Raw genomic sequence first — 24,742 nt, 5'->3', positions numbered from 1 at the left:
ATATATCGAATTCTATTTTTTTACTGAAATTATTTTGATAATATATTTTATTTCAATAAAATTGAGCATTTACAAATTGTACTCCACTGTACATGCATATAGGTATTGTTGTTTCCTTCAAACTGCAATTTGAAATGAGTTAATAATAACGGAATACACAGGTCTGTAAACCAGTGTATTTCGTCGGGTGTCTGTAATAGATCTTCTGCTAATGTTCTGAGTGGAACAGAGGCTTTAATGGTGAAGGAGACTGGAAGGGCAGCATGATTTGGTCACTAGTGTTGAAAAATACAAGCCTGAAATAATCACTCACACAAGCAGTCGCTTTCCAGAGCAGACGGACACTGTTTCAACACACTGCTGTCCCCTGACCTCAAAAGAGGAGACCGGTATAGGATGTGTATATGTTTTCTGTGAGGGTTAGGTTTAGATGTAGGTGTACGAATATACAGTTTGTACAGTATAAAAATCATTATGTCTATGGAAAATCCCCATAAAGCATGAAAGCCAAATGTGTCTGTGAGTGTGTTGGTGCTGCTGTGAATTTTTTTGTTCTGACAGGTTTTGTTTTGACATGCTCTCAGATTTTTTTGCCAGTTGGCTCAAGATAAACAAAGAGTGCTCTTTAGTCAGAGTTTAACTGAACGAAACCTTCACCCCATACTTCTATACTAAAAGAATCAACATAATCTACACTTATTTTTCTTCTGTCTGGAAAAAAAGTAACATTTTCGCCTCACTTGTAAAGATGTGATTTTTATTCTCAGTCTATTTATGTGGCTGATATGTGTTCATGTCATTCTGTATAATACAGAGTAAGTTTTCCTTTCAGGGGCCTCATGCTTTCCAGTGCAGAGTAGTGTAGAGTAGAGAAGAGTGTCTGAGCCATACAGGACTATTAGGGAAGTTAAATCATATTAGTTTTCTAAATTATCCTTACATATAACCATTTGCCAACAAACTTTAAGAAAGACTTCCCATTAGATCAGAGATTTATACAGTGGCAGTATCATGTTTAATTAAAAAAATTATTTATTTATTTTTTTGATGGAAAAACTACACTACCCACAATCCTTGAGTGAGATCCACCAATCAGAGAAGTCGCTGTTACTGTACCATGGTTTAGTCCCATAAAGCATTAAAAATGACAGAATATAATTTCGTTTTCCTGTGCTACACACACTACGTAAATATTTGTTTATTGGAATATTTAGCAATAAATGTGAAATATATTGTGTATATTAATTGTTTGTATGTTGTTTTTTACACTTATAACCAATGTTTTGTGTTGTGCCATTTGCAGTGCTTCTTATGTCATTATTTTTATTTATTTTTTTATTATTATTTTTTTCTGGTTTTAATGCACATTTTTACTTAAAATCCAAGATGTTGGTTGGTTTGGTTTATGGCTTGTATTTTGAAATCCCTATAGAGAAAATTAAAAGTTACAGTTCTGGAACAAAGGCAGTTAAAAATGTAAGCAGGCACTATTTTTTCTGTTGCAGTACCTGCTACCCTTTAACACACAGCTGAAACTGTTAGTGAAGGTCTTTCATTGTTTAAAAATTCCCATAAGAATCTTGCCATTTTTGGAGTTCTTTAACTGTTACATTTCTAAATCGCTTCTATTTTTTTCCCTTTACTTTATTGATTGATAAAATAATGCTAAGAATAATAACAGTTGGCTACATTCACACAGTGAGCATTTGGAATTGAAGTTTTATAATGGGTGTCAATCTCAAAAAAGTCTCTTTCCCACAACACCTGTAGTATTCAAGTTGCTACAATGAATTACCCAGAGTCAGTCCCTGTTTCTGTTTGCGCAATAGCTGTGGATATCACCTTGAACCATATTGCAGTGACGAAAGTAAATATCAAAGATGAAAACGTCTGTAACACTTAAACGTTCACACAGTAGGGGTTTGATGAAAATATGGTTGTGAATATATATATATAATATAATCTCAAACGTAAAGCCATGTTGGCCAATCAGAAGCCTGAAAAAGTTTCCAGTAGGCGGAGATAACAGCGCAGGCTCCGACGTCACAAGCCAAAAAACTCCAGTTTCGCTGTCTACACGATAACACTGCAAGGCCTTTTCGAAAATGTTCGGTTTCAGGGACCCGATTCTGCGTTTGCGTGTGGACGAACGGCCAAACCGCGTAGAAAAAGCTGCAGTTTTAAAAATAAACGCGTTCGTGTGGACAGGGCCTTACATTTTTGAAAACGTTTGGCATGCTCTTGACCGTGCTTCATAGCATGCGTTTGCGTTTTCATGTGGACGGAGATTTTTTTTAAAACGGAAGAAGGAAAAACTACTAAATAAAAATACCCATGTACGTGCGGACATGGCCTAAATTTGGTTGTAGAATGTGATTGTCACTCTTGTAAGTAATTGAACTGTGTGTGTGAACCCAAAGCTGAAATACACTTCACGACTTTTGACCAGATTTTTGCCCCGGTTTGCAGTCTGGAGAAGTTAACACTAGTTGCTGAAAGTCCGAGCCAGTCTGCAGATTTGAGCTGACAGATTTCATAGAAAATTGTGATTTTTAGAACGCATGGTTTTCATTTGTCACACACAACAAGGCAAATGTTTCTGTATGAGTTTGTGTTTGGAATGACTTGAAAATCTGGTAGTGTGAGATCCTCAGTTTATAACTATTTACATTGTCGGCAAGTGCGTGATGTCTAGTGTTTTTAAAAGTTGTGTAGTGTATTCCAGCTTTAAGCTATTCTGGTATTAAGCACTCAAATACGGAACTGTAAACTACATTCTGCTGCTTCATCAATGTAGCCATTATGACACACATCTCTTTTCTTTAAACTGATATTTTATCATCGAAATCACAAATGACAGCTTCAATTTCATGCAGACTTCATGTGGAGTTGCACTGAATCTGTGGCACAAACTTGGTGACCTTGTATAAAGGTGAACACTGCTTTTATCCTTGTTCAAGGAGTGCAGATTACTCACATGCCATTAGAGCACTCAAAGTTCACCTAGATACTCTCTCACTCACTCTCTCTCTCTCTCTCTCTCTCTCTCTCTCTCTCTCTCTCTCTGCTGACCATCAGTGGTTCATCTCTTTGGCATTACAGCTGTAATGGGTGTTGCGTTGTTGTAAGGCCAGTCCCATTCTAGAGGTTAAACCCATGTGCTTAGTTAAACACAAGCATGCTGCTTCCATCACACATGGTGGTTGAGTCTCTAATATGCCACACATTTCAGCCCTACAATTCTGCTCAGAAGCTATTTAGTCATTACTGTACAGAAGAGAGTTGTTAGAATGGTATTGTGGTTTGGAATAAGGGCTGTTTGTCTGACAGAGGAAAGGCTGCTGTGTTGAACAACAGCATGTTGTGTGAAGGGAGGATGGGCAGATACACATATTCTGGTAAGACAGTGGCTGCTTCATAATTAGCTTGAACATTGAATCTCAGTATTTTTCCACCATCTATGTGTTTTGTCATTCCAAAAACGTGTGGATTGTAATTTGCAAGTTCCACTTGTATTGAGTAGTGTAGTTGTGTAGTTCTTCATCAGACCACTAGATGTCAGCCTAAACTCGCACTTGATGCATTTTCATTTATAAGTGCTTATTTTGGTCCCAAATGTGTCTTTTGACTTCATCTTTGTAATGATAATAAATTATTATATTATTACACTGTTATTATACAGTTATTACAACCTTAAGTTCTAATATACACATTTTTCAGTATTTTCTGTGTTAGCCCTGTTGAAATGTTGAAAAAATAATAATTTATACAGTATGTCTTCATTTTGAACAATTTATATATTGTTTTATAGTTTAAAACCTATCAAAATTCTTTCTTTTCTTTTTTTCTTCTTTTCAGAACTTTGATTGAAAAGCATCCTTGTGCCTTGTTATTTTTATGTACATTTTAATTTATTTTTAATGTGTGTGTTTTTTTTATATATTTTGTTGCAAATGCAGTGACTACTAGGCACTAGGCAAAGACCGTCATGATACAAAAACGTAGTTGTACCTGGGTTATTTTTAGTAATGTCTTTAGTAATAAGCAAATGTCTGTGCATGCCCAACATTTTTCTCACCATTCTCTTTGCATTCTTTCTCTCTCTCTTTGTCAGATGTGTGTAACAGCACTGATCTTCCTGAGGTGGAAATCATCAGTTTGCTTGAGGAGCAGTTGCCTCATTATAAGTTGAGAGCTGACACAATATATGGCTATGACCACGACGACTGGCTCCACACGCCTCTCATCTCACCCGACGTCAACCTCGACCTGACCACTGAACAGATCGAGGAGACCCTCAAATATTTCCGTAAGCACAGAATTGCTCTCATATTATTCCTCTACCTTTCTCGCTTTCATTCACTATTTTTCCTGCCTCTCTTTCCTGTCACTCATAATGAAGTTGTCTTTTCCTCTGGCCATATTTTCCTCAAAATAGTAACAACAAATATCTCAGACATGCGCTGACACACATAAATAAGCATATATATGCATACACTCTCATAATCACCATTCATACATACTTTAACAATGCTTTAACATAAAGATGTGTTAGTTGAACATTTGCTCTATGATTAAGTTTCAATAAACCTAGAATAAAGTATAAAACCATTCAAATCTTTTTGGTATTATGGTAGAAAATGTTTCAATGCTGCATTTTTGTAACCTGCTTATTTGGAAATATGTGTGTTTTATGCTGAAGTTAAATCAGAAGGTTCTTTTTATGATCTTTATTTCTATATATATATGAAAAGTTCATGTGAGACTTGTGATACTTAATATATAATAATTTGGTTAATACATGTACAGTTGTTCATATGTGACAGCTGTGTTTAGTAGCCACAACACTGGGTTATATTGCCAGGCAACCGTCCTAAACTGCTAGTCATTGGCTGAGTCTCCTGTCACTCAGTGTTTATGGGAGCAGCTGATAGGACTCTTAGATCAGTTTCTTTTGCCATGATCTGTCCTTGAGTTTGATTGAGGTCGTCATCGTGACCACATGCAAAACTTTATTTTTATTCCGTATTTAACAGACAGATCTGCAGTCGACCTTATATCCTGCCAGACTCTTAACCACTGAGTTGAAATAGTAAAATGACTGCAGTCAACAATGTAGAAATCATGTTTTGGCCTCCCTGGAAAATTATTTTACTTAGATATGCAAATATGTTCCAAAATGTCTAGTTCTAAAAATAGAGTGAAAAAAGAATTTTCAGTTCCCTTGTACTTATTTATGGTTGATTATAATATTCTTTCTTGCTTTATTTGAAGTTGTTCACTCTTCAGGCATTGTAAATGCTGTTTTTGATAGCTGTCTTTCAATATACAATAGTCATCAGAGTTTATAGAGTTTTACAGTAGAATGTGTTTGACTGTCGTTGATACGGATTCATTTTGATGCCCTGGATCTTATGAGCTGTCATGCAGCTCTTTCATATATTAGCTAAAAATAGTTCAAACTGAGGCCCAGCTCTGGGTTGAGGAGGGACTGTGGCTAACATGATTTTAACCAAATCTCTCACAGTGCATGGCGTTATGTAATATATGCAAACCTTAGTTCCGGTCCTCGAATTGGCCATGTTTTCCCCCTCGAGTGGCGTTTCAAGAGCATTGATTTATAAATACAACAGCATTGGCAAATGTAATTTTTCGTGTTCGTGGTGTTCCAAACTGGCTGTCAGTATGTGCATTATTGGTGGGGATATTTTAATGACTCTTTCTTTGAGTTGCATCCTTACACCAGTAGGTGACAACAAGTGTCGAAAACTTTATTGGATGAGTGTGTCATTGAATTATTCACTCAAGTGATTGTTAAAAACCACTGATTCATTTAGAAATGAACACCACTACTGTATATAGTTGATACGGTTGTGTCTTTGTTTAAAACTCTTTTTATTGTTGTTGTTAAAGCAAAAATTAACTGTCAGTATTGTGTAGTAGGGATGGTAAGATGCATCGGCATAAAAGTTAACGATGCGATGCATCGATTTAAAAAAGTGTGCTTCGAATACAAGTTGGCATTTGTATTGTGATGCATCGTTTCTAATATATTTGCATTGGTAAAAACTGATTTATTTATATATAATTATTAGTAGATGCGCTATACTTTTATTATTTATTATTTAGTGGCCAGTATTTTATATGTAGATTGATTTTCTCCTCCCTAAACTGTTTCTCAAGCGCGTTCTCTCATCACTGCTGCTACGTGAATATGACATATCGCAACACTTCGCAGACCGAGGTGTTAGAAGTCAGAAGGCACTTAAGTTAATTTATGATTTGCTGTCTGTCTGAACCAGAGAAATAAAAGCGAACAATCTGTACTAGGGATGTCAACGATTAATCGATGATCGATTAATTGTCGATAAGCGATGCAATCGATTAAAGCTATCGATGGTCGATTAAGCAGTTTAATTTTGGGCTGCGTGCGGCTCATGCGCAAAACACGTGCGAGCGGCTGTGAGTGATGGTATATAAATGCATCATCATTCACTCATAATTACAAATTAAGCTTTTAATGTGATTTAAACTTTAAAAGTACATTAAAATAGAAACAACACAAAGTTCTTCAAGCCACAACTAGAGCATCGTTCACGAGTTTCTGCAGGACCTAACTAGCCTAGGGCACAGGTTTCAAGCGCTGGGACAAAATGGGATGCTTTAAGGAAAATGCATAGCCTATTTAAGTAATAGGCCTAAAATAAAAATAACAATTTGTTTTCATTAAAAAAAAAAGCGAAATATATCTGACTTAAATAATTAAGCTAACAGATTTAAAACAGAAGTGTGGCGAGGCGCTCCATAAACAAGTTCACGAAAGGAAAGGATAACAACGCGCATTCTGTTTGTTTGCTTTATTTTGCAAAATCATTTTACAATCCTGCTACTAGCATTTTATTCAGACTAAAACCCCTTTAATTCGGGTGAGAAAGCGAGTTTTTTTGAGTGGCTTTTGCACATCCTGTCATGCCGGTGACTGCGTGCTGCTGCAATAGACGCATTTTGCTGCATTAAAGTTAACCATTAATCGATTAATTGATCGTTCATTTAAATGACGATCGATCATGGAAATGATCGAAAATTGACATCCCTAATCTGTACCATATTGTCACGATCACCAACTGGAGTGCCCATGAGCTCCACCAGTGGGCACTCCATCCCTGACTTTTACCGTTAACCCAGGACTCCATTTCCCATAATCCCTTACCCGGACTCATCTGCACTCATCATCATTGCTAGCACCTGTCTTTCATTACCTCATTAGTCTCACTATAAGAATGGCACACACACTCTCTCAGATCGCTGTTGTTTGTTAGCCTGTACATTACCTAGGTTCCCTGTTTCCTTGCCTTTGTGTTTTTTTCCTGTTTTATGATTGTTTGCTGCCTGCCCTGACTTTAGCCTGTTTTTGTGGATTACTCTTTTGGATTTCCTTGGATATAACTGTTTGCTGTTACTGGCCCCTGCCTGTCTGACTACGCTCTTTTATTAAAAAGCCTTGCATTTGGATCCTCAACTCCGTTGTCAATCCTCCCTTGTTACACATATTGAATTGCATAGCATCATATTTTTTTTCCCCTTTGCATCGAATTGCACTGAATCGCAATGTGTTGAATCGAATCAAATCGAAATCGTAATAGGGCTGAATTGTATTGCATCGCATCGGTAGCTGCTTCATATGTATCGTATCATTGGCTATGCATCGAGATGCGTATCGCATCGGCCTCAGTTATGGAGTTGCATATCCCTACTGTGTAGTATAAATTTTCTTAATATTAGCATACTTTGGAGTTCTTATTGTATGAATTTTAGGAACCTGAAATTTCAGCGCATTTTAATGGGAGTTACTTTAAAGGGGTCATATGATGCTTTTTTAAAGATCATTATTTTGTGTATTTGGTGTAACAGAATATGCTGACATGCTTTAATGTTCAAAAAACACATTATTTTTCAAATACTGTACATTATTGTAGGTCCTCTATGCCCCGCCTCTCTCAAACGCTTCGTTTTCTACAAAGTCCCTCCTTCCGACAAGCGCAGTCTGCTCTGATTGGCCAGCTGACCCAGTGCATTGTGATTGGCCGAACACCACAAGCACTCGTCGGAAATGTAATGCCCCTTACCATAATCGCGAGCTTCATCTTTCAAAATAAATGTGAAAAAAAACAGAGCCCGAAAGGGGAACAGAGTCGCGTAGCACACAGTGATGAAGCTGGTATGTGTTTGCAGTACACAAGCCACGGTTAAGACAGCTGAAATCTGTCTTTCGCACTGACATGGCTGCATCAACACTACTGCTGTTCCTGAAACCACGCCTTCTTTCTTTGCGTGCACATTTGGGCCGCATTATGCAAATATTTCCACATAGTGAGGTAGATATGTGGGGGCCTTTTAGAACGAGCCGTTTTAGGGGGGCGTGGCAGAGTCTTAACTTTGATAAAGAATATCTCCTCGGTTTTGAGACTTTAGTCTTTGCAACTTCAGGGATCTTATTTATGCACAATCAGCTTGTAACACTCCAAAGAGAAAGGAAAACTTGAAATCGCATCATATGACCCCTTTAATGTTTCTAGACAGTTTGCTCTTCTCATCTCCCTGTCAATGAATGTCCAAGCCATTTTTCACCACAAAAACACAAAATAAGCAATTATGTTTTCATAGAGAAAATTAAGCTAAAACATTAAGCTTCATTTTTAGCACACTATGGTGTGGCAGTGTCATGTTACAACATTATTTAGACAGTTTGGCACATACCCCCATTGTCTTTATCCTTAAATAATAATTTACTGTAATGCAAAATATATTAGTAGTATAGTAGTAGCATTTTAATTGTCAAGTATATTAAGATACCGAGGATGATTTGTTGTGTGTTTTTTTCCCCCCAGTAATTAACATAATTGTTTTTTTTTTTAAGGAAAGCACTTAAGTACTTAATTGTCATGACAAAAAATTCTCTCTTAATTATTCTTAAAAATCTTAATTGTCCTTTACGCATTTTTTTCTTTTAATTGTATGGAATTCATTGTGACATTACTAATCAAGTCGGAGGTAATTCCTTCATATCACTTCATATTGCCCCACCAGCATGTTGTCATCAGTATGAGCCTTTCACCAGTGAGCCGATGAGGTGGCAACTGGAAAATCATCAACAGCAGGTCCACGGCACCGCAAAATGACATCATAGCTGAACGCAAGCTTGTGATTGGATCATTTAAACCATTCAAGAACTGTGGTGTTGAATAGAATCACATAGTCAGTTTTATCCAATTAAATCAGTATTTCATTTTCAAAGAATATGAATAACAAGACAAAGCCTTTGTATAGAATACAAAAAAACAAAAAACTCTGTGGTTGATAAAAATCCAGGACCACTTCAGATTAAGCGTGTCTCCTTTTTTTCCACCAGCCTATTTGTAGCAGTTCTTGGCATAGTGAATTGCAGAGAGTCAGCTGCTTCTTTTGGCAGGCAGACAGAAGCAGAACACCTGCAGTCACTGTACCAGCCACTTACATTTGAGCTGAGCACCAAAATCAAAGATTCCACGCATGCATCGCTACCACTGGCAGAAGACATCAATGGAAGAGTGATGGAGAAATACAGAGTGAAGTTAAGCAACAAAGCACATGCAGACACACGCAGTCGCTAATACAGCCTGGAGTAGAGAGCCAGTTGCCATAGCAACCTTTCTAGAGGAGACGGGGTCGGGCTGTGACGAAGCAGCTGATGAAGTGCGCTCTGATTGGATGGCTTTGCTGGTAGGCCCCGCCCTCCAGAGTGTGATACAACCTTGAGTGTAGCGGTACAGTTTCCTGCCCAACACTGCTGGCTTTTAAAGACTCTGCATTTTTCCCTTCATCATCTCTCGTTCTTTGACCTTGTATGTGTAGGATGTCTTGTGACTAGTTAGTGGCAGATCGGTAGATCGGGCTGCTGGGAGAATGGGCGGCCGTGGGTGCATGTATGTGTGTGTGACCTCAGACGCCGGACAGGAGAGGCTGCAGCTCAAGACTGAAGGAGACTGAGCATGCAGAGGTTTGTGGAGGCTGATTACTACGAGCTGGACTGGTACTATGAAGAGTGTGCTGACGGTAAGACCATGGTGGAAAAATCTCATCGGCTGCCACTAAGGGGGAGAGAGGGGGCAGAGGGGTGGGGAGAGGTGCCCCAGGGAATTAAACACTTTTGGAAAGTTGCTTAGTAACATGGTCTGCCGTAGACAAGACTGGGAAAGGATATTGAAAAAGATTTGGGCCGAGGCACGTGTATGACAGAGGTAATGTGGAGAGTGACTAGGTGGCCTCTTAGCTCCTGTGTTGCATCAGACTCAGCACCATTTTACCTTGGAGGGTAACTTTTTAAAATGCCTTGCATTAATAAGTCACAAACTTTATATAATGCATAAATAATAATAAGTTCATATGCAGTGCATATATAAAAAATATACAGTGGGGTCAAAGTCTGAAACAAATGTTTCTATATATTACAGTATATTATTCATTTTTAATAACAATAAATAATAATTTAATAATAATAATAATTATTGTTATTATTATTTATTTATTTTCCTCGAATTGAGTGAAAAGTTAAATTGGAAAAGGAGCTTAAATTTTATGGATGTCCTTTGCCTTAATGATAGCACCACTCAAACTGACATGAAATTCACAAATTTGTGCAAAACCTGATGATCATGTTATCCAAAATGTTTCAAGAATGCTCCAGACAGCTTCTTGTAGCCAGGCAAAAAATGTTACACTTTACAAAGTTCACAAACACATACATTACTTTTTTTATTTATTTTTTATTTTTTTAAATATGACCTAGAAATCGTTCAGTCTTGAATAATTTGTAATCATTTTATGTCAATATTTCTTGTTTGTTTTATTTATTCATGCATTTATTTATTTATCATCATCATCATCAGGTTTAAATTACATTTTAAATCCAAAATTTGCAATGTAGTCTCAGACTTTTGGACCCTCAAGTCATGACAGTTCTTAATGCTATTTGAATGCATTATATTATGAACTGCATTGTATTTGTTATGAACTTTATCAGTAGAGTGTAACCCATAAGACTTCTTACAAAGTGATTCCTAAATTTCAGCAGAAGTGTCTAATAACCATAGCATTCATTCACTCGTCTCATAGTCTTAAAGCAGAGAGACATACATTTATTACTGGATAGATCCAGGTTTAAATTGCATTCATACCCCAGTCACTTATATCTGAATATACATAGACATCAAATCTCATTTGTCTGTTGTCCTTTCAAAAAAAAAATTTTTTTAATATATATGTGCAAATCAATAAAATGATTGTGCACACATAGTCTCAGCATTCGCCACTGATGATGCGCTCATATGTAGACATTATGAAGTCATGCACCTCGTCTGTTTCACAAGCAGCAGGTTATATCACAGCACTGCACTCTGATCTATGCCTGCTGGATGTTTTATTGCTCTCTGATGACTGATCGCTGCCTTATCCTAATACTTCTCCTTAGAATTGGGATGGTTACGTAATCCTGCATAAAACTGCTCTGTTTTGATCCCAGTCATTTACTGCGATGTTGTTTCACCATGCAGCGTGTTATGCAAGTATCAAGTTATGCATATATGCAATGTTTCTTTAGTTATATCAGGTCTATGATGAATCGCTTGCTGTCTCAAAATGTTATCAAAATTAGGGGAGCAAATAGAATAAAACCTCAATGAGTCACAGAAGTGTATCATTTTAATACAGTGTAAAGGCACTGAGAAACAATACAGAGGTGTTAGATGGATGCGTACATGCTTTCAAACACACCGGCTGTTGTAGGCTGTCACTCTTGCAGTCAATACGGAAATCTCTCGGGTTGAGGAATATGAATAACAAGACAAAGCCTTTGTATAGAATACAAAAAAACAAAAAACTCTGTGGTTGATAAAAATCCAGGACCACTTCAGATTAAGCGTGTCTCCTTTTTTTCCACCAGCCTATTTGTAGCAGTTCTTGGCATAGTGAATTGCAGAGAGTCAGCTGCTTCTTTTGGCAGGCAGACAGAAGCAGAACACCTGCAGTCACTGTACCAGCCACTTACATTTGAGCTGAGCACCAAAATCAAAGATTCCACGCATGCATCGCTACCACTGGCAGAAGACATCAATGGAAGAGTGATGGAGAAATACAGAGTGAAGTTAAGCAACAAAGCACATGCAGACACACGCAGTCGCTAATACAGCCTGGAGTAGAGAGCCAGTTGCCATAGCAACCTTTCTAGAGGAGACGGGGTCGGGCTGTGACGAAGCAGCTGATGAAGTGCGCTCTGATTGGATGGCTTTGCTGGTAGGCCCCGCCCTCCAGAGTGTGATACAACCTTGAGTGTAGCGGTACAGTTTCCTGCCCAACACTGCTGGCTTTTAAAGACTCTGCATTTTTCCCTTCATCATCTCTCGTTCTTTGACCTTGTATGTGTAGGATGTCTTGTGACTAGTTAGTGGCAGATCGGTAGATCGGGCTGCTGGGAGAATGGGCGGCCGTGGGTGCATGTATGTGTGTGTGACCTCAGACGCCGGACAGGAGAGGCTGCAGCTCAAGACTGAAGGAGACTGAGCATGCAGAGGTTTGTGGAGGCTGATTACTACGAGCTGGACTGGTACTATGAAGAGTGTGCTGACGGTAAGACCATGGTGGAAAAATCTCATCGGCTGCCACTAAGGGGGAGAGAGGGGGCAGAGGGGTGGGGAGAGGTGCCCCAGGGAATTAAACACTTTTGGAAAGTTGCTTAGTAACATGGTCTGCCGTAGACAAGACTGGGAAAGGATATTGAAAAAGATTTGGGCCGAGGCACGTGTATGACAGAGGTAATGTGGAGAGTGACTAGGTGGCCTCTTAGCTCCTGTGTTGCATCAGACTCAGCACCATTTTACCTTGGAGGGTAACTTTTTAAAATGCCTTGCATTAATAAGTCACAAACTTTATATAATGCATAAATAATAATAAGTTCATATGCAGTGCATATATAAAAAATATACAGTGGGGTCAAAGTCTGAAACAAATGTTTCTATATATTACAGTATATTATTCATTTTTAATAACAATAAATAATAATTTAATAATAATAATAATTATTGTTATTATTATTTATTTATTTTCCTCGAATTGAGTGAAAAGTTAAATTGGAAAAGGAGCTTAAATTTTATGGATGTCCTTTGCCTTAATGATAGCACCACTCAAACTGACATGAAATTCACAAATTTGTGCAAAACCTGATGATCATGTTATCCAAAATGTTTCAAGAATGCTCCAGACAGCTTCTTGTAGCCAGGCAAAAAATGTTACACTTTACAAAGTTCACAAACACATACATTACTTTTTTTATTTATTTTTTATTTTTTTAAATATGACCTAGAAATCGTTCAGTCTTGAATAATTTGTAATCATTTTATGTCAATATTTCTTGTTTGTTTTATTTATTCATGCATTTATTTATTTATCATCATCATCATCAGGTTTAAATTACATTTTAAATCCAAAATTTGCAATGTAGTCTCAGACTTTTGGACCCTCAAGTCATGACAGTTCTTAATGCTATTTGAATGCATTATATTATGAACTGCATTGTATTTGTTATGAACTTTATCAGTAGAGTGTAACCCATAAGACTTCTTACAAAGTGATTCCTAAATTTCAGCAGAAGTGTCTAATAACCATAGCATTCATTCACTCGTCTCATAGTCTTAAAGCAGAGAGACATACATTTATTACTGGATAGATCCAGGTTTAAATTGCATTCATACCCCAGTCACTTATATCTGAATATACATAGACATCAAATCTCATTTGTCTGTTGTCCTTTCAAAAAAAAAATTTTTTTAATATATATGTGCAAATCAATAAAATGATTGTGCACACATAGTCTCAGCATTCGCCACTGATGATGCGCTCATATGTAGACATTATGAAGTCATGCACCTCGTCTGTTTCACAAGCAGCAGGTTATATCACAGCACTGCACTCTGATCTATGCCTGCTGGATGTTTTATTGCTCTCTGATGACTGATCGCTGCCTTATCCTAATACTTCTCCTTAGAATTGGGATGGTTACGTAATCCTGCATAAAACTGCTCTGTTTTGATCCCAGTCATTTACTGCGATGTTGTTTCACCATGCAGCGTGTTATGCAAGTATCAAGTTATGCATATATGCAATGTTTCTTTAGTTATATCAGGTCTATGATGAATCGCTTGCTGTCTCAAAATGTTATCAAAATTAGGGGAGCAAATAGAATAAAACCTCAATGAGTCACAGAAGTGTATCATTTTAATACAGTGTAAAGGCACTGAGAAACAATACAGAGGTGTTAGATGGATGCGTACATGCTTTCAAACACACCGGCTGTTGTAGGCTGTCACTCTTGCAGTCAATACGGAAATCTCTCGGGTTGAGACAATGTTGTGAAAGAGCAGTCAGAGACATGTAAATATTGTATGTGTGTAATGGCTTATTGGCCAAATATGAATTAATGATTCCGTTTCAACAGTCTATACTACATTAACTCTGTACCAAACACTTCATCGTAACACTAAGACATCCCATTATTAATCAAACTGAACCAAGCTATCAGTTACGGATCATTAGTGCAGAACATAAGCTCTGTTTGTGGATGATTCATACAATGTATGTTATATGATATGTTTGTGTTTAAAATGTACTTGGATATATACTATTCAGTTTTCGTTGACCCACATTCTGTGTTGTGGTTTGGGTCTCTATCCCTCTCGCACAGCATATTGATTTCTTAAGTGGGGGAGCAGAATTCAACACACACACACACACACACACACATTCTTTTTTTTATTCCCATTCAACCAATTTTGCATTTCCCACTCCCATTCTCACTTTCTCCTCCCCTCTCAGAATTTTCCCAGCCCTTCACCATATTCTTCGCCATTTTCAGCCTGTCTTTTCTTGCTTTTCCATTTAGCCTCTTCAATGGAGCTAAAGCACAAAAGCTCAGCCATGGTTAAGTTCACACTAAGGAGAAACCCGCCTCCTTCACGGCCTCGGCCATTGTGCCATCGTCTCATTCCTGTCACGCTATTGTGTTTCCATAGGAATGAAGGCCCTCAACAAACCACATTTGCAGGAAGTTGCGCTGCAGACTCCATTGCAATTATAAGCAATTTGCATTCGGTCAATATAACAAAAAATGAGTGATAACAAAACAAACCCCAGACATTGTTAATGGGTGATTCATGTGACGTTGTTAGACTAGGTGGAGTTGCAGAAGTGTAGAAGTGTAGGTGTTGTTATCAAACACCGCATGTCTTTACACACTCCAGTTGTCAAGCAGTTGAGTTTAAAGGGTAAAGTCTATTACCATTTAACGCTATCGTCAACTAAAATGAAAATAAATTTTGGTTAGGTTTTAGTTTTGTGAGGCAAGTTAATAATCAGTCTGGTCTAAATTGTTTATTCATTGGTATTTGTGCGTAAAACTTGCAGGTACAAAAACCGTTTTTTGTAAGCTTGGGTAGATGCTTAAATTGTGCAATAATAATATATGTGCAAATGGATGTATGAATCCTTTGCTAATCAAAATAAAGACATTACATGATCAGTAATTTCTCAATGATTACAAGACATTTGATTAATTTTAAGGTTTAAAGTGTAGCTTGGTTTAAAATAATGTAAACAAACTACAACCAGAACTCACACGGAACACAAAAGTTATTTCAGTTAAATAAATGAGCCAACCAAGTTAAATAAATGTGATTGATTATGGCTACTAATTAATTTTAAAAAAATTAATACAGGTTTGTAAACACTTGTATGTCTGTTAAGTTGTTCATTCATAAATTATTTGAGTTTTAGATGATTAATATTGTAAGTTTTAGGGTCTGTTCAAACTTAAGTAAGTGCATGCGTGGCAGAATCACATTTTACATAAAATACATATAAATAATCATGAGATCAGATCAGAAGTTTTCTAATGGAGTAAATCTCAGAAAACATAGTTATATCTGTGTGTGTGTGTGTGTGTGTGTGTGTCAAAATAAAAACATTATATATATATATATATATATATATATTAAATATAAAAATAATGAATTAATTTATTTACTTATGCAAATTGTTTATTTATAGAAAAATCTATGTATTTTTGTGGAATATTTGTAACTACCCTATTATCAAAATTAGTTATATTTTGTATTAAAATATGTATCTAATTTTTGTAACAGGTGTGTCATTTTATCCTTTGTATTTTTACTTCATGGGTCCTGTTGTGTCAAATGTCCTGTTTGCCTTCTCTATGGCTATGTGGAATCTTTTCATCAGGGAATATGCATAGGCTCCGCCCACACAACAGGTGTAGTCAAACACAACTCGGTCACGCCTTGATAGGTTGCCATGGTGTGTGGAACGTACCATTCTGTCCTCTGCAGAAGGGGGGCCAGAATTTCTTTTACATTTTAAGTTAGACTAATCTTATAAAACCTTCGATACTTCCTTATAATTTTATACATAAATGCATGTTGATCTACAAAAATGTAGTTGGGTTATTTGCTTACTTAAGTGACACATCCCCTGCTATTTCCTATGTGAGTGGTAGCGTCCGAGGCATTGAGTCTGCTGTGACAGGTGTGTGTCAGTCAGAGACGGTCTATCTGATCTTTGAGATAGGGTTATATGTCCAGCCCAACGTCACGGTCTCACAGATGGCTGTGGACGTGAGTCGGCTGAGCCAGCCTGGGCTTAACTAGCCCAGAGACAGCATGGCAGTGACTCTTGATCACTCTAAAGAGGAGTACTTTGAGTTTGATTCCTCTTCAGAGATCATGGAAATATCTAGCTCATCTTACTTTAGCTCAAACAGTGCTGATGATGAAGATGATAAGGAAGATGCAGAGCCATACACCCTGGAGGAAGGTACAGTACCTGTGACCTGACATTTTGATCCCTTTAAAAGTCAAAAGTCTTTGTGCTATCAAAGGGACGTGCCGTCACAGTAACTCAATGTCTTTCAGTAATGGTCAAGTGTCTTATTCTGAAATCTAAATGATCTAAACAGGTTTTTCCCATCCTTGGTTGGGGATGACATACCTGGTTAAAACATTTCAAATGTACACAATACGTCAGATTCTTCTTCTTGTCGGGATCTTATCACTATTTGTATTTTGGTGTGAGCGTAAACAGTCAGGCAGTCATTAGTGTTAGAACATTATTACTAATGTTAGTGCTGAAGGAAATTGGTGAGTTACGCAGTTTGAATCATTAAGTTTCAATGTATTAATCATACAGTTTCAGGAACAAGTATAAATGTTTTAGCTTTTATTGTGACTAATTAATGTCATGGCCTGCTGTTTAGATTTATTACTAATTTGCCGTGTCCCAGAGCATTTCATAAGGTTGATCATGTCAACACTGCACAGACCATTCTCATAATGGTACAGCATGCATGCCAGCATGCACTGCAAGTATGCCATTATATAACTAGAGTAATAATTAACTATATCAACCATGTTTTTTTTTTTTGTTTGTTTTTTGTTTTTTTTTCTTGCCCTAACATTTACTTTTGAAAAATGTTCCTCAGGGGTTGCCACTAAATTTCACAAATAATTACGAAGAAATGGTATGTACCACATTGAATTAAATGTGAAATTTTCACGTAGCAAGAACTAGTATTTTCTTGTATAACATACTCAAATAATCTTTATTCTTTATTTACAGCTATGTTTTTTTTTGTTTGTTTGTTTTTTTAACAGTGTAGCCTTTGGTGTTAAATTCAGTAATAATAATAGAGTAATAACAATAACTATTATTATTATTATTATGAATTGACAATAGTAAAACAAAATGTGTCTCATAAGTAGAGCAGTTGGAGTATAAAAACAAAAGCTAGTAACATCTTAGTTGAAACCTAAATATATAATTAATTATTTATAAATATTTAATTTTTAAATATATACACTATTTCTTGAACAGCAAATGAGCATATTAGAATGATTTCTGAAGGATCATGTGACACTGAAGACTGGAGTAATGAAGCTGAAAATTTAGCTTCGATCACTGGAATAAATTACATTTTAAAATGTATTCAAATAGAAAGCAGTTATTTTAAATAGTAAAATTATTTCACAATATTACTGCTTTTGCTGTATTTTGGATCAAATAAATGCAGGCTTGGTGAGCAGAAGAGAATTCTTTAAAAAAACATAAAAAAATCTTACCGTTCAAAAACTTTTTACTGGTAGTGTATATGTAACCTTATTTATTACCTAGTGACAGTCACCCCACAGCAATGTTAAGTAGGTATAACACACTCTAAACAAATGTATTTTATCTATATAAACAGGTTTATAAAGATATGCATATGATTTGTAGTCTAGACCCACATGTTTATTCTAGGTGAAGTTAGCTGTGCATTTTAGGGTTAATATTTGCGGCGCCCGGGGAGCAGTTGGGGGTTCGGTGCCTTGCTCAAGGGCACCTCAGTCGTGGTATTGAAGGTAGGAGAGAGTGCTGTACATTCACTCCCCCCACCTACAATCCCTGCCGGTACGAGACTCGAAACCGCAACCTTTGGGTTACGAGTCCGACTCTCTAACCATTAGGCCACGACTTCCCCCAAATATAATCAGTTGCATGTATTAATAATTGTGACACTGTTACACTGTAATATAAACTTACTTTATTAATAGGTATGCTTTAGTACTGTTTAATGCAATAAAGTGAGGAGTACCACATTTCATGGGTTATATCTTTCATGTACTAGCTATATTGCATTATTCTCTTTAACAGTGTAGAGTCAGTAGGTCAATGTTAAATTGCGTTGTTCATTTTAAAGCATACTGTATATAAAACAAATAGCTTTATAACTCACCAACAATACATTTATAATGCATTATACATACAGGCTTGATTTAAAAGTGCTATTCAAATGCTGGAAATGTTTATTTATGTATAAATCTGCACAATGGACTTTTATCTAAGGTTATTTCAAGTCCAAGAAAGTCACCTTTATTAATGCACTAAACAAGACATGTGGAAGCTATTACTGCCTGACTGCGTTCTTTGTGTCCAGTTTACACTGAGGGAATAATTGTCCCTGTGCAGTGAAAGCTGGTCTGATGGCAGGTCATTGTGTACGGTTGCTCTTAGTTTGTTGTTTGGTCTGGTGTTGAGCGTCATGGTACCGGACTCAATGAAGTGTATGTGTACCCATGCTGGTGGACGGAAAACTTTGTAATCGAGTGTGAAGCACCCTGTCCTGGGAGCTTAGACCAGCAGCTGTTAATAGTCTAACTTGGTCATTAATGAGTGTTTACCCATGTAAATAAACCTTGCTAAGCAGGTTAATTCATTTGTGATGGCCATTGAACTATGAAAGGTACATAATGTGATGTCTCTCAAATGTGGTATATACTGTATATATTCTGTTCAGTGAGGTTTTTAGTTGTCTCAATTACATTTAAATGTATTACATTTTTTTATATTTGTAACATTTGTAATCCATAACAACATGGCATTTATACTGTCACCCAAAAATTTAAATTCTGTCATTAATTACTCCCCCTCATGTCGTTCTAAACCCGTAAGACCTTCGTTCATCTTCGAAACACAAATTAAGATATTTGTGATGAATTCTGAGAGCTTTCTGACTCTCCCATAGACAGCAATGTATTTACCACGATCAAGGTCCAGAAACGTAGCAAGGACATCGTCAAAATGGTCAATGTGACATCAGGGGTTCAACCATAATTTTACGAAGCTACGAGAATACTTTTTGTATGCAAAGAAAACAAAAATAACGACTTTATTCAACAATTCGTCTCCTCCGCGTCACCCTGGTGCCATTTTGGAGAATATCCACTGAACGTAAACAGCGTATGCTGTTCTGTGTCAGCTTCGCCACGCGGATACGTTGTTTTCGGTCAAATCAAAGCGTAAACAACGTAGAACGTGACGCAGCTGACACAGAATAGCATACGCTGTTTACGTTCAGTGGATATTCTCCAAAATGGCACCAGGGTGACGCGGAGGAGACGAATTGTTGAATAAAGTCGTTATTTTTGTTTTCTTTGCATACAAAAAGTATTCTCGTAGCTTCGTAAAATTACAGTTGAACCCCTGATGTCACATGGATTATTTTAACAATGTCCTTGCTACGTTTCTGGACCTTGATCGTGGTAATTACATTGCTGTCTATGGGAGAGTCAGAGAGCTCTCAGAATTCATCAAAAATATCTTAATTTGTGTTCCGAAGATGAACAAAGGTCTTACGGGTTTGGAACGACATGAGGTTGAGTAATTAATGACAGAATTTTCATTTTTGGGTGAACTAACCCTTTAATTCTGCTCATTCTTTCTTTACATAAGAATTGTCTAAATATGTTAAAACATTTATAAATATACAAAATATTATTTATCTTCCTTTTATTATTTTTATTTTTTGATTACATAGCTTTCTCCAAAATAGCCAACCATTTAAAAAAAACAAAAAACATTTTTATTCATTATAAATATTCTTTTAAAGAAATTAATGCTTTTTATTCAGCAAGGATGCATTAAATTGATCAAAACTGACATTAAAGACATTTACAATGTTACAAAAGATTTCTATTACAAATAAATGGAAAAAAAAAAAACTTTATCATGCTTTCCACAAAAAATATTTTGCATCACTACTGTTTTAAACATTAATGTTGAGAAGAAATGTTTCATGAGCACCAAGTCAGACTCGGCAGTAATGACTGCTGAAAATTAATCTATGCCATCACAGGAGTAAATTACATTTTAAAATATTTTAAAGACAAAACAGTTACTTTAAATTGTAATAATATTTCACAGTATTGTTTCACAATAACTCTTTTTACTGTATTTTTGATCAAATAGCCAAAACTCCCCAAACTTTTGAACAGTAGTGTATGTTTTATTATGAAATTAAATACCATTTATTTTATAAAAGTAATTTGAAGCATTTGCACTTTAAGCCGTTAGATCAAATGGTCTTTAAAATCATAAGAAATATTATCATTTAAGTGACCTTTCTATCTGATATTAAGTTAGTATGGAAAGCTTAAGTGAGACTATGCTTTATAAAATTATGATTTTTATATTGATTTTGGTGGTTGAATTATTAAACACGATTGGAGGCTGGCCTCCAACTTTTAGGACTTTGTTCTGTTTTCATTTGTTCGCAGGAACAATACGAATTGTTCTTAAATGAGAATATTATCACACAGCAATCCCAATGCTGTACTTTGAGATGCATTGGGTGGGCCAGTGTTGTAGTGTGACTCACAGTTCATAACAACATTTGCAGGTCTAAGTTTAACCTATACAGTACAATATAATGAAACCACGTGTCAAACTATAGCTCCTTGATAAATATTTTCATCCTTGATCAAATAATAACACAGAAAATGTTCTGTATTATTGGCAGAGTAGATTGTTTAAGAGAAGAATACAGTATGGAGCTGATGTGTGTTTAAATGAGTCCTGCTCCAGGAATGTTTCTGTGTGGTTTATAGCTGGGTGTTGGATTCAGGTGCTGGGTAGAGTCTGTACTCTCTCTGTACTGAGTGTGACGCAAATGGAAATGTCTGCTTTGCATTTGATTCTTTAACACCATACTTAGCTCAAAGAGTTCTTTTTTACTTTTTGAACAGTTGGAAGCATTATCATGTTGTCTAGTGTCCTTCTCACCAGCAGTACAGCGATTATGTAAATGTTGTGTTTACTGTGTATTGTTTATGGCCCTAATGAAGAAGTGTTTAATTGTCAAAATACTTTATTTTCTATACTTAATATATTATAAATTCATTTTTAAAAATAACTATAAGTTAAGCCATTTGAGTTAGATTCCCTTAAAAGTGTAAACACTGAGGCTTCATAACACACACACAAAAAAAAAATCAATAAAATAATGGGAGTTCCCATTATGCATATTTAGTTTATGATTGCTCCTTGTTATTTGTAAAATTGGTCATTTCATCTTTGGACCGCATTATTGCACGATAATATTTTAAAGGTTGCAATTGTAATTATATTGTACTAAATATGCTTTCCAACACGCAGGCAGGGTGGATCTGTTAGATGTGGCTATAATAAATCCACTGAGATATTTATGAGCTGGAAAATGTTGACCTGTTGATAATGAGAAAATATGATGGTGGTAATGGTAGTGTTTTATCTCCATTGTGATAAAATAGAGGCTTTCCCTGGAGAAGAGATCTATTATAGCAAAGATTAGATTCTGGAAGAAAGTTAGTTAGACCATGTGAACAATATGACCTGACCTGTCATTATTTGATAATTTTTTTATCCATTGGGATTTTAGAATCAATGCAAAGAAAATCAGAATCATGTCATCCCTTGTGAAACAAAGTAGTGCACTTAATTATATTGAATGCATTAAATGTATTCAAATTCTTAAAAAATATACTTGTAATATGATATTAATGAAGCAAAAAGGCCATTTAAGTGTACTTAATTATTTATATTTATGAAATTACATACCTGTATAAAGATTGGGTCAAAAAATAACTCAAAATGTAGCCAAATGCATTTAATATAAATTTAAACTATAATATGTTTTCTTTTAATTGCAGTTAATATGCAGTTAAGTGTGTGAAAACATATTTGGTAATGTTTAGGGATGCAACTATACAATTTTTTCCGATCCGATCCGATCCAGAAAATTCTGAGTATCGGCTGATTTCGATCCGATCCGATACAGCGCAGTTTTTTTTTAAATCAATGTAGAATTTCTATACTTCTGTGTGTTGACCTGATCGTCACTCTTTTGTGTGTTAAACACAATCTACTAAATATAGACAACTTCATTTTAATAAAAAATATATCATAATCTATGACAAAAAACGCTCGGAGAAGTTCAAAGCGCAAAAGAAAGAGATATTGATGCGTAGTTTATGAAATCTGTGCGATAGTTTATTGAGCTTTTTCTTTTAACAGTTTTACATTTCAGTTACTGTGCGCTCTTGAAGAGAGTATCATTGTTTTGACTGTCGTAACCGAACGTGACCCGCAGTGTGAATGCTGAATGGATGGAGGATGACAAACAGCTGCAGCAGAGAGAAGAGTTTACGTGAACTTGAATTTAACGACTTAAATATTCATCTGTACCTCACATTAAACTATGGAACGGCTTCAGAACACTTGGACTTTGGCTTTATGGTGCTTTATAATGTTTTTGTGGTTTCGTGAGGCTTAACAATAACACAGAATACGCAGAACATCGGATTTGGATCGGTCTCCTCTGACCGATACCCGATCCGGCGGAAAATGCCAGTATCGTAGCCGATACCGATACTGAGTATCGGATCGATGCATCCCTAGTAATGTTATATTCATTTAAAGTATATTATTTTTATAATAAGTGCTCTTTTTAAAAGTATGTTCAAGTTTACTTCTTTTTTGCAAGTAATAAATATCCATACGTGTTCTGAGCATGTAGGCACCTCTTATGTTACATACTGGTACTTTTGTGTTTTAACACAGTGTACCTTTAACTTAGAAATGTTTATTTTGAGTTTGTCATTGAGTATCTCATATTCATTTTTTATTCCTCTGTTCCCACAGTTCTATGTGCTGATCGAGTGGGCCAGATGACTAAGACGTATAATGACATAGATGCTGTGACACGTCTCCTGGAGGAGGTAAGCCATGGGAAGTGGGATGATGGGTATTTTTTGGTGTAAAGCGTGGCCCACATGTTGTGATGTAGGTCTTTCAGTGTACCATAGTAGTTCATGATTACATAAGTATCATCCACAGTCTTGATGATGTTACCATACGTTTTTGAGAGATTGTAATTATTGTGAACTAGATATAATATCCAGGATTCTGTAAAACGTAGTAATAAAGTCTCTGAAAGTCTCAAGCTGTCCAAAATGAACACAGACTAAGGAATTGTTTGATTGTGAATTTGAGCTAAACAGAGAACATATAGGGTCACTTTGTGTTCCTCAATTCAGAAAGAGCGGGATTTGGAGTTGGCGGCTCGTATTGGCCAGTCTCTGCTGAAAAAGAACAAAACCCTCAGCGAGAGGAACACCTTCCTGGAGGAGCAGGTGGAGCACATACGAGAAGAGGTAAGAGAAGAAAACCCGAAAAGTGAGACAAGCCTATTGGCTAATGTCATTTAAAAAAAAATTAATTTAGTGGTGCAGAGATTACACTGGAATAAATAACTTTAACTCAAAGAACCATGTCAGCATAAAATGTTTTTTCAGGACGATATGGTTCTAAAGTATTACTATGTGTAAAGAACCTTTAAAGAACATTCTTTTTTTAGCAGCATAAAACAGATTTAATTTAAAAACATTCTATTTGAGTATACAGTTATTGTTGCATGCATACTGTGAATGTTTGTATGCTTCCATGCAGGTGTCTCAGCTGCGTCATGATCTCTCGATGAAGGATGAGCTCCTACAGTTCTACACAAGTGCAGCTGAGGAGAGCGATGGAGAATCTGCTTCTACCACACCGTGAGTCCATGTGTTAAAGGTATAGTTCACCCAAAAATGAAAATTCTCTCATTAATTACTCACCCTCATGTCGTTCCAAACCTATAAGACCTTCGTTCATCTTCGGAACACAAATTAAGATATTTTTGATGAATTACGAGAGCTCTCTGACCCTCCCATAGACAGCAAGGATCCTTTCACGATCAAGGCTCAGAAACGTAGCAAGGAGATCACTAAAATATTCCATGTGACATCAGGGGTTCAAC

The 24,742-nt window shown here is 36.3% G+C and overlaps 1 protein-coding gene across 3 annotated transcripts in view; it reads left to right on the top strand.

Annotated features, from left to right (window-relative positions):
• LOC107723078 (trafficking kinesin-binding protein 1-like) overlaps nt 1-24,742 on the top strand; it is a 39,526-nt gene that overhangs the window by 1,083 nt on the left and 13,701 nt on the right. Inside the window, exons 2-5 of one of the 3 annotated variants that reach the window (XM_016531583.1) lie at nt 4,115-4,309; nt 23,590-23,666; nt 23,985-24,101; nt 24,397-24,497. In XM_016531583.1, coding sequence (XP_016387069.1) covers nt 4,115-4,309; nt 23,590-23,666; nt 23,985-24,101; nt 24,397-24,497 — 490 coding nt within the window. Of the gene's footprint in view, nt 1-4,114; nt 4,310-11,943; nt 12,661-16,711; nt 16,915-23,589; nt 23,667-23,984; nt 24,102-24,396; nt 24,498-24,742 lie in introns of those variants that run through there. The other 2 variants (XM_016531585.1, XM_016531584.1) reach the window with 2 other exon arrangements.

Source organism: Sinocyclocheilus rhinocerous, unplaced genomic scaffold (genome assembly GCF_001515625.1).
Source record: "Sinocyclocheilus rhinocerous isolate Xijiao unplaced genomic scaffold, SAMN03320098_v1.1 scaffold1686, whole genome shotgun sequence".
Classification (NCBI taxonomy): domain Eukaryota; kingdom Metazoa; phylum Chordata; class Actinopteri; order Cypriniformes; family Cyprinidae; genus Sinocyclocheilus; species Sinocyclocheilus rhinocerous.
The sequence above is the reverse complement of the archived record's forward strand: the minus strand, read 5'-3'. Positions and strand labels throughout refer to the sequence as shown.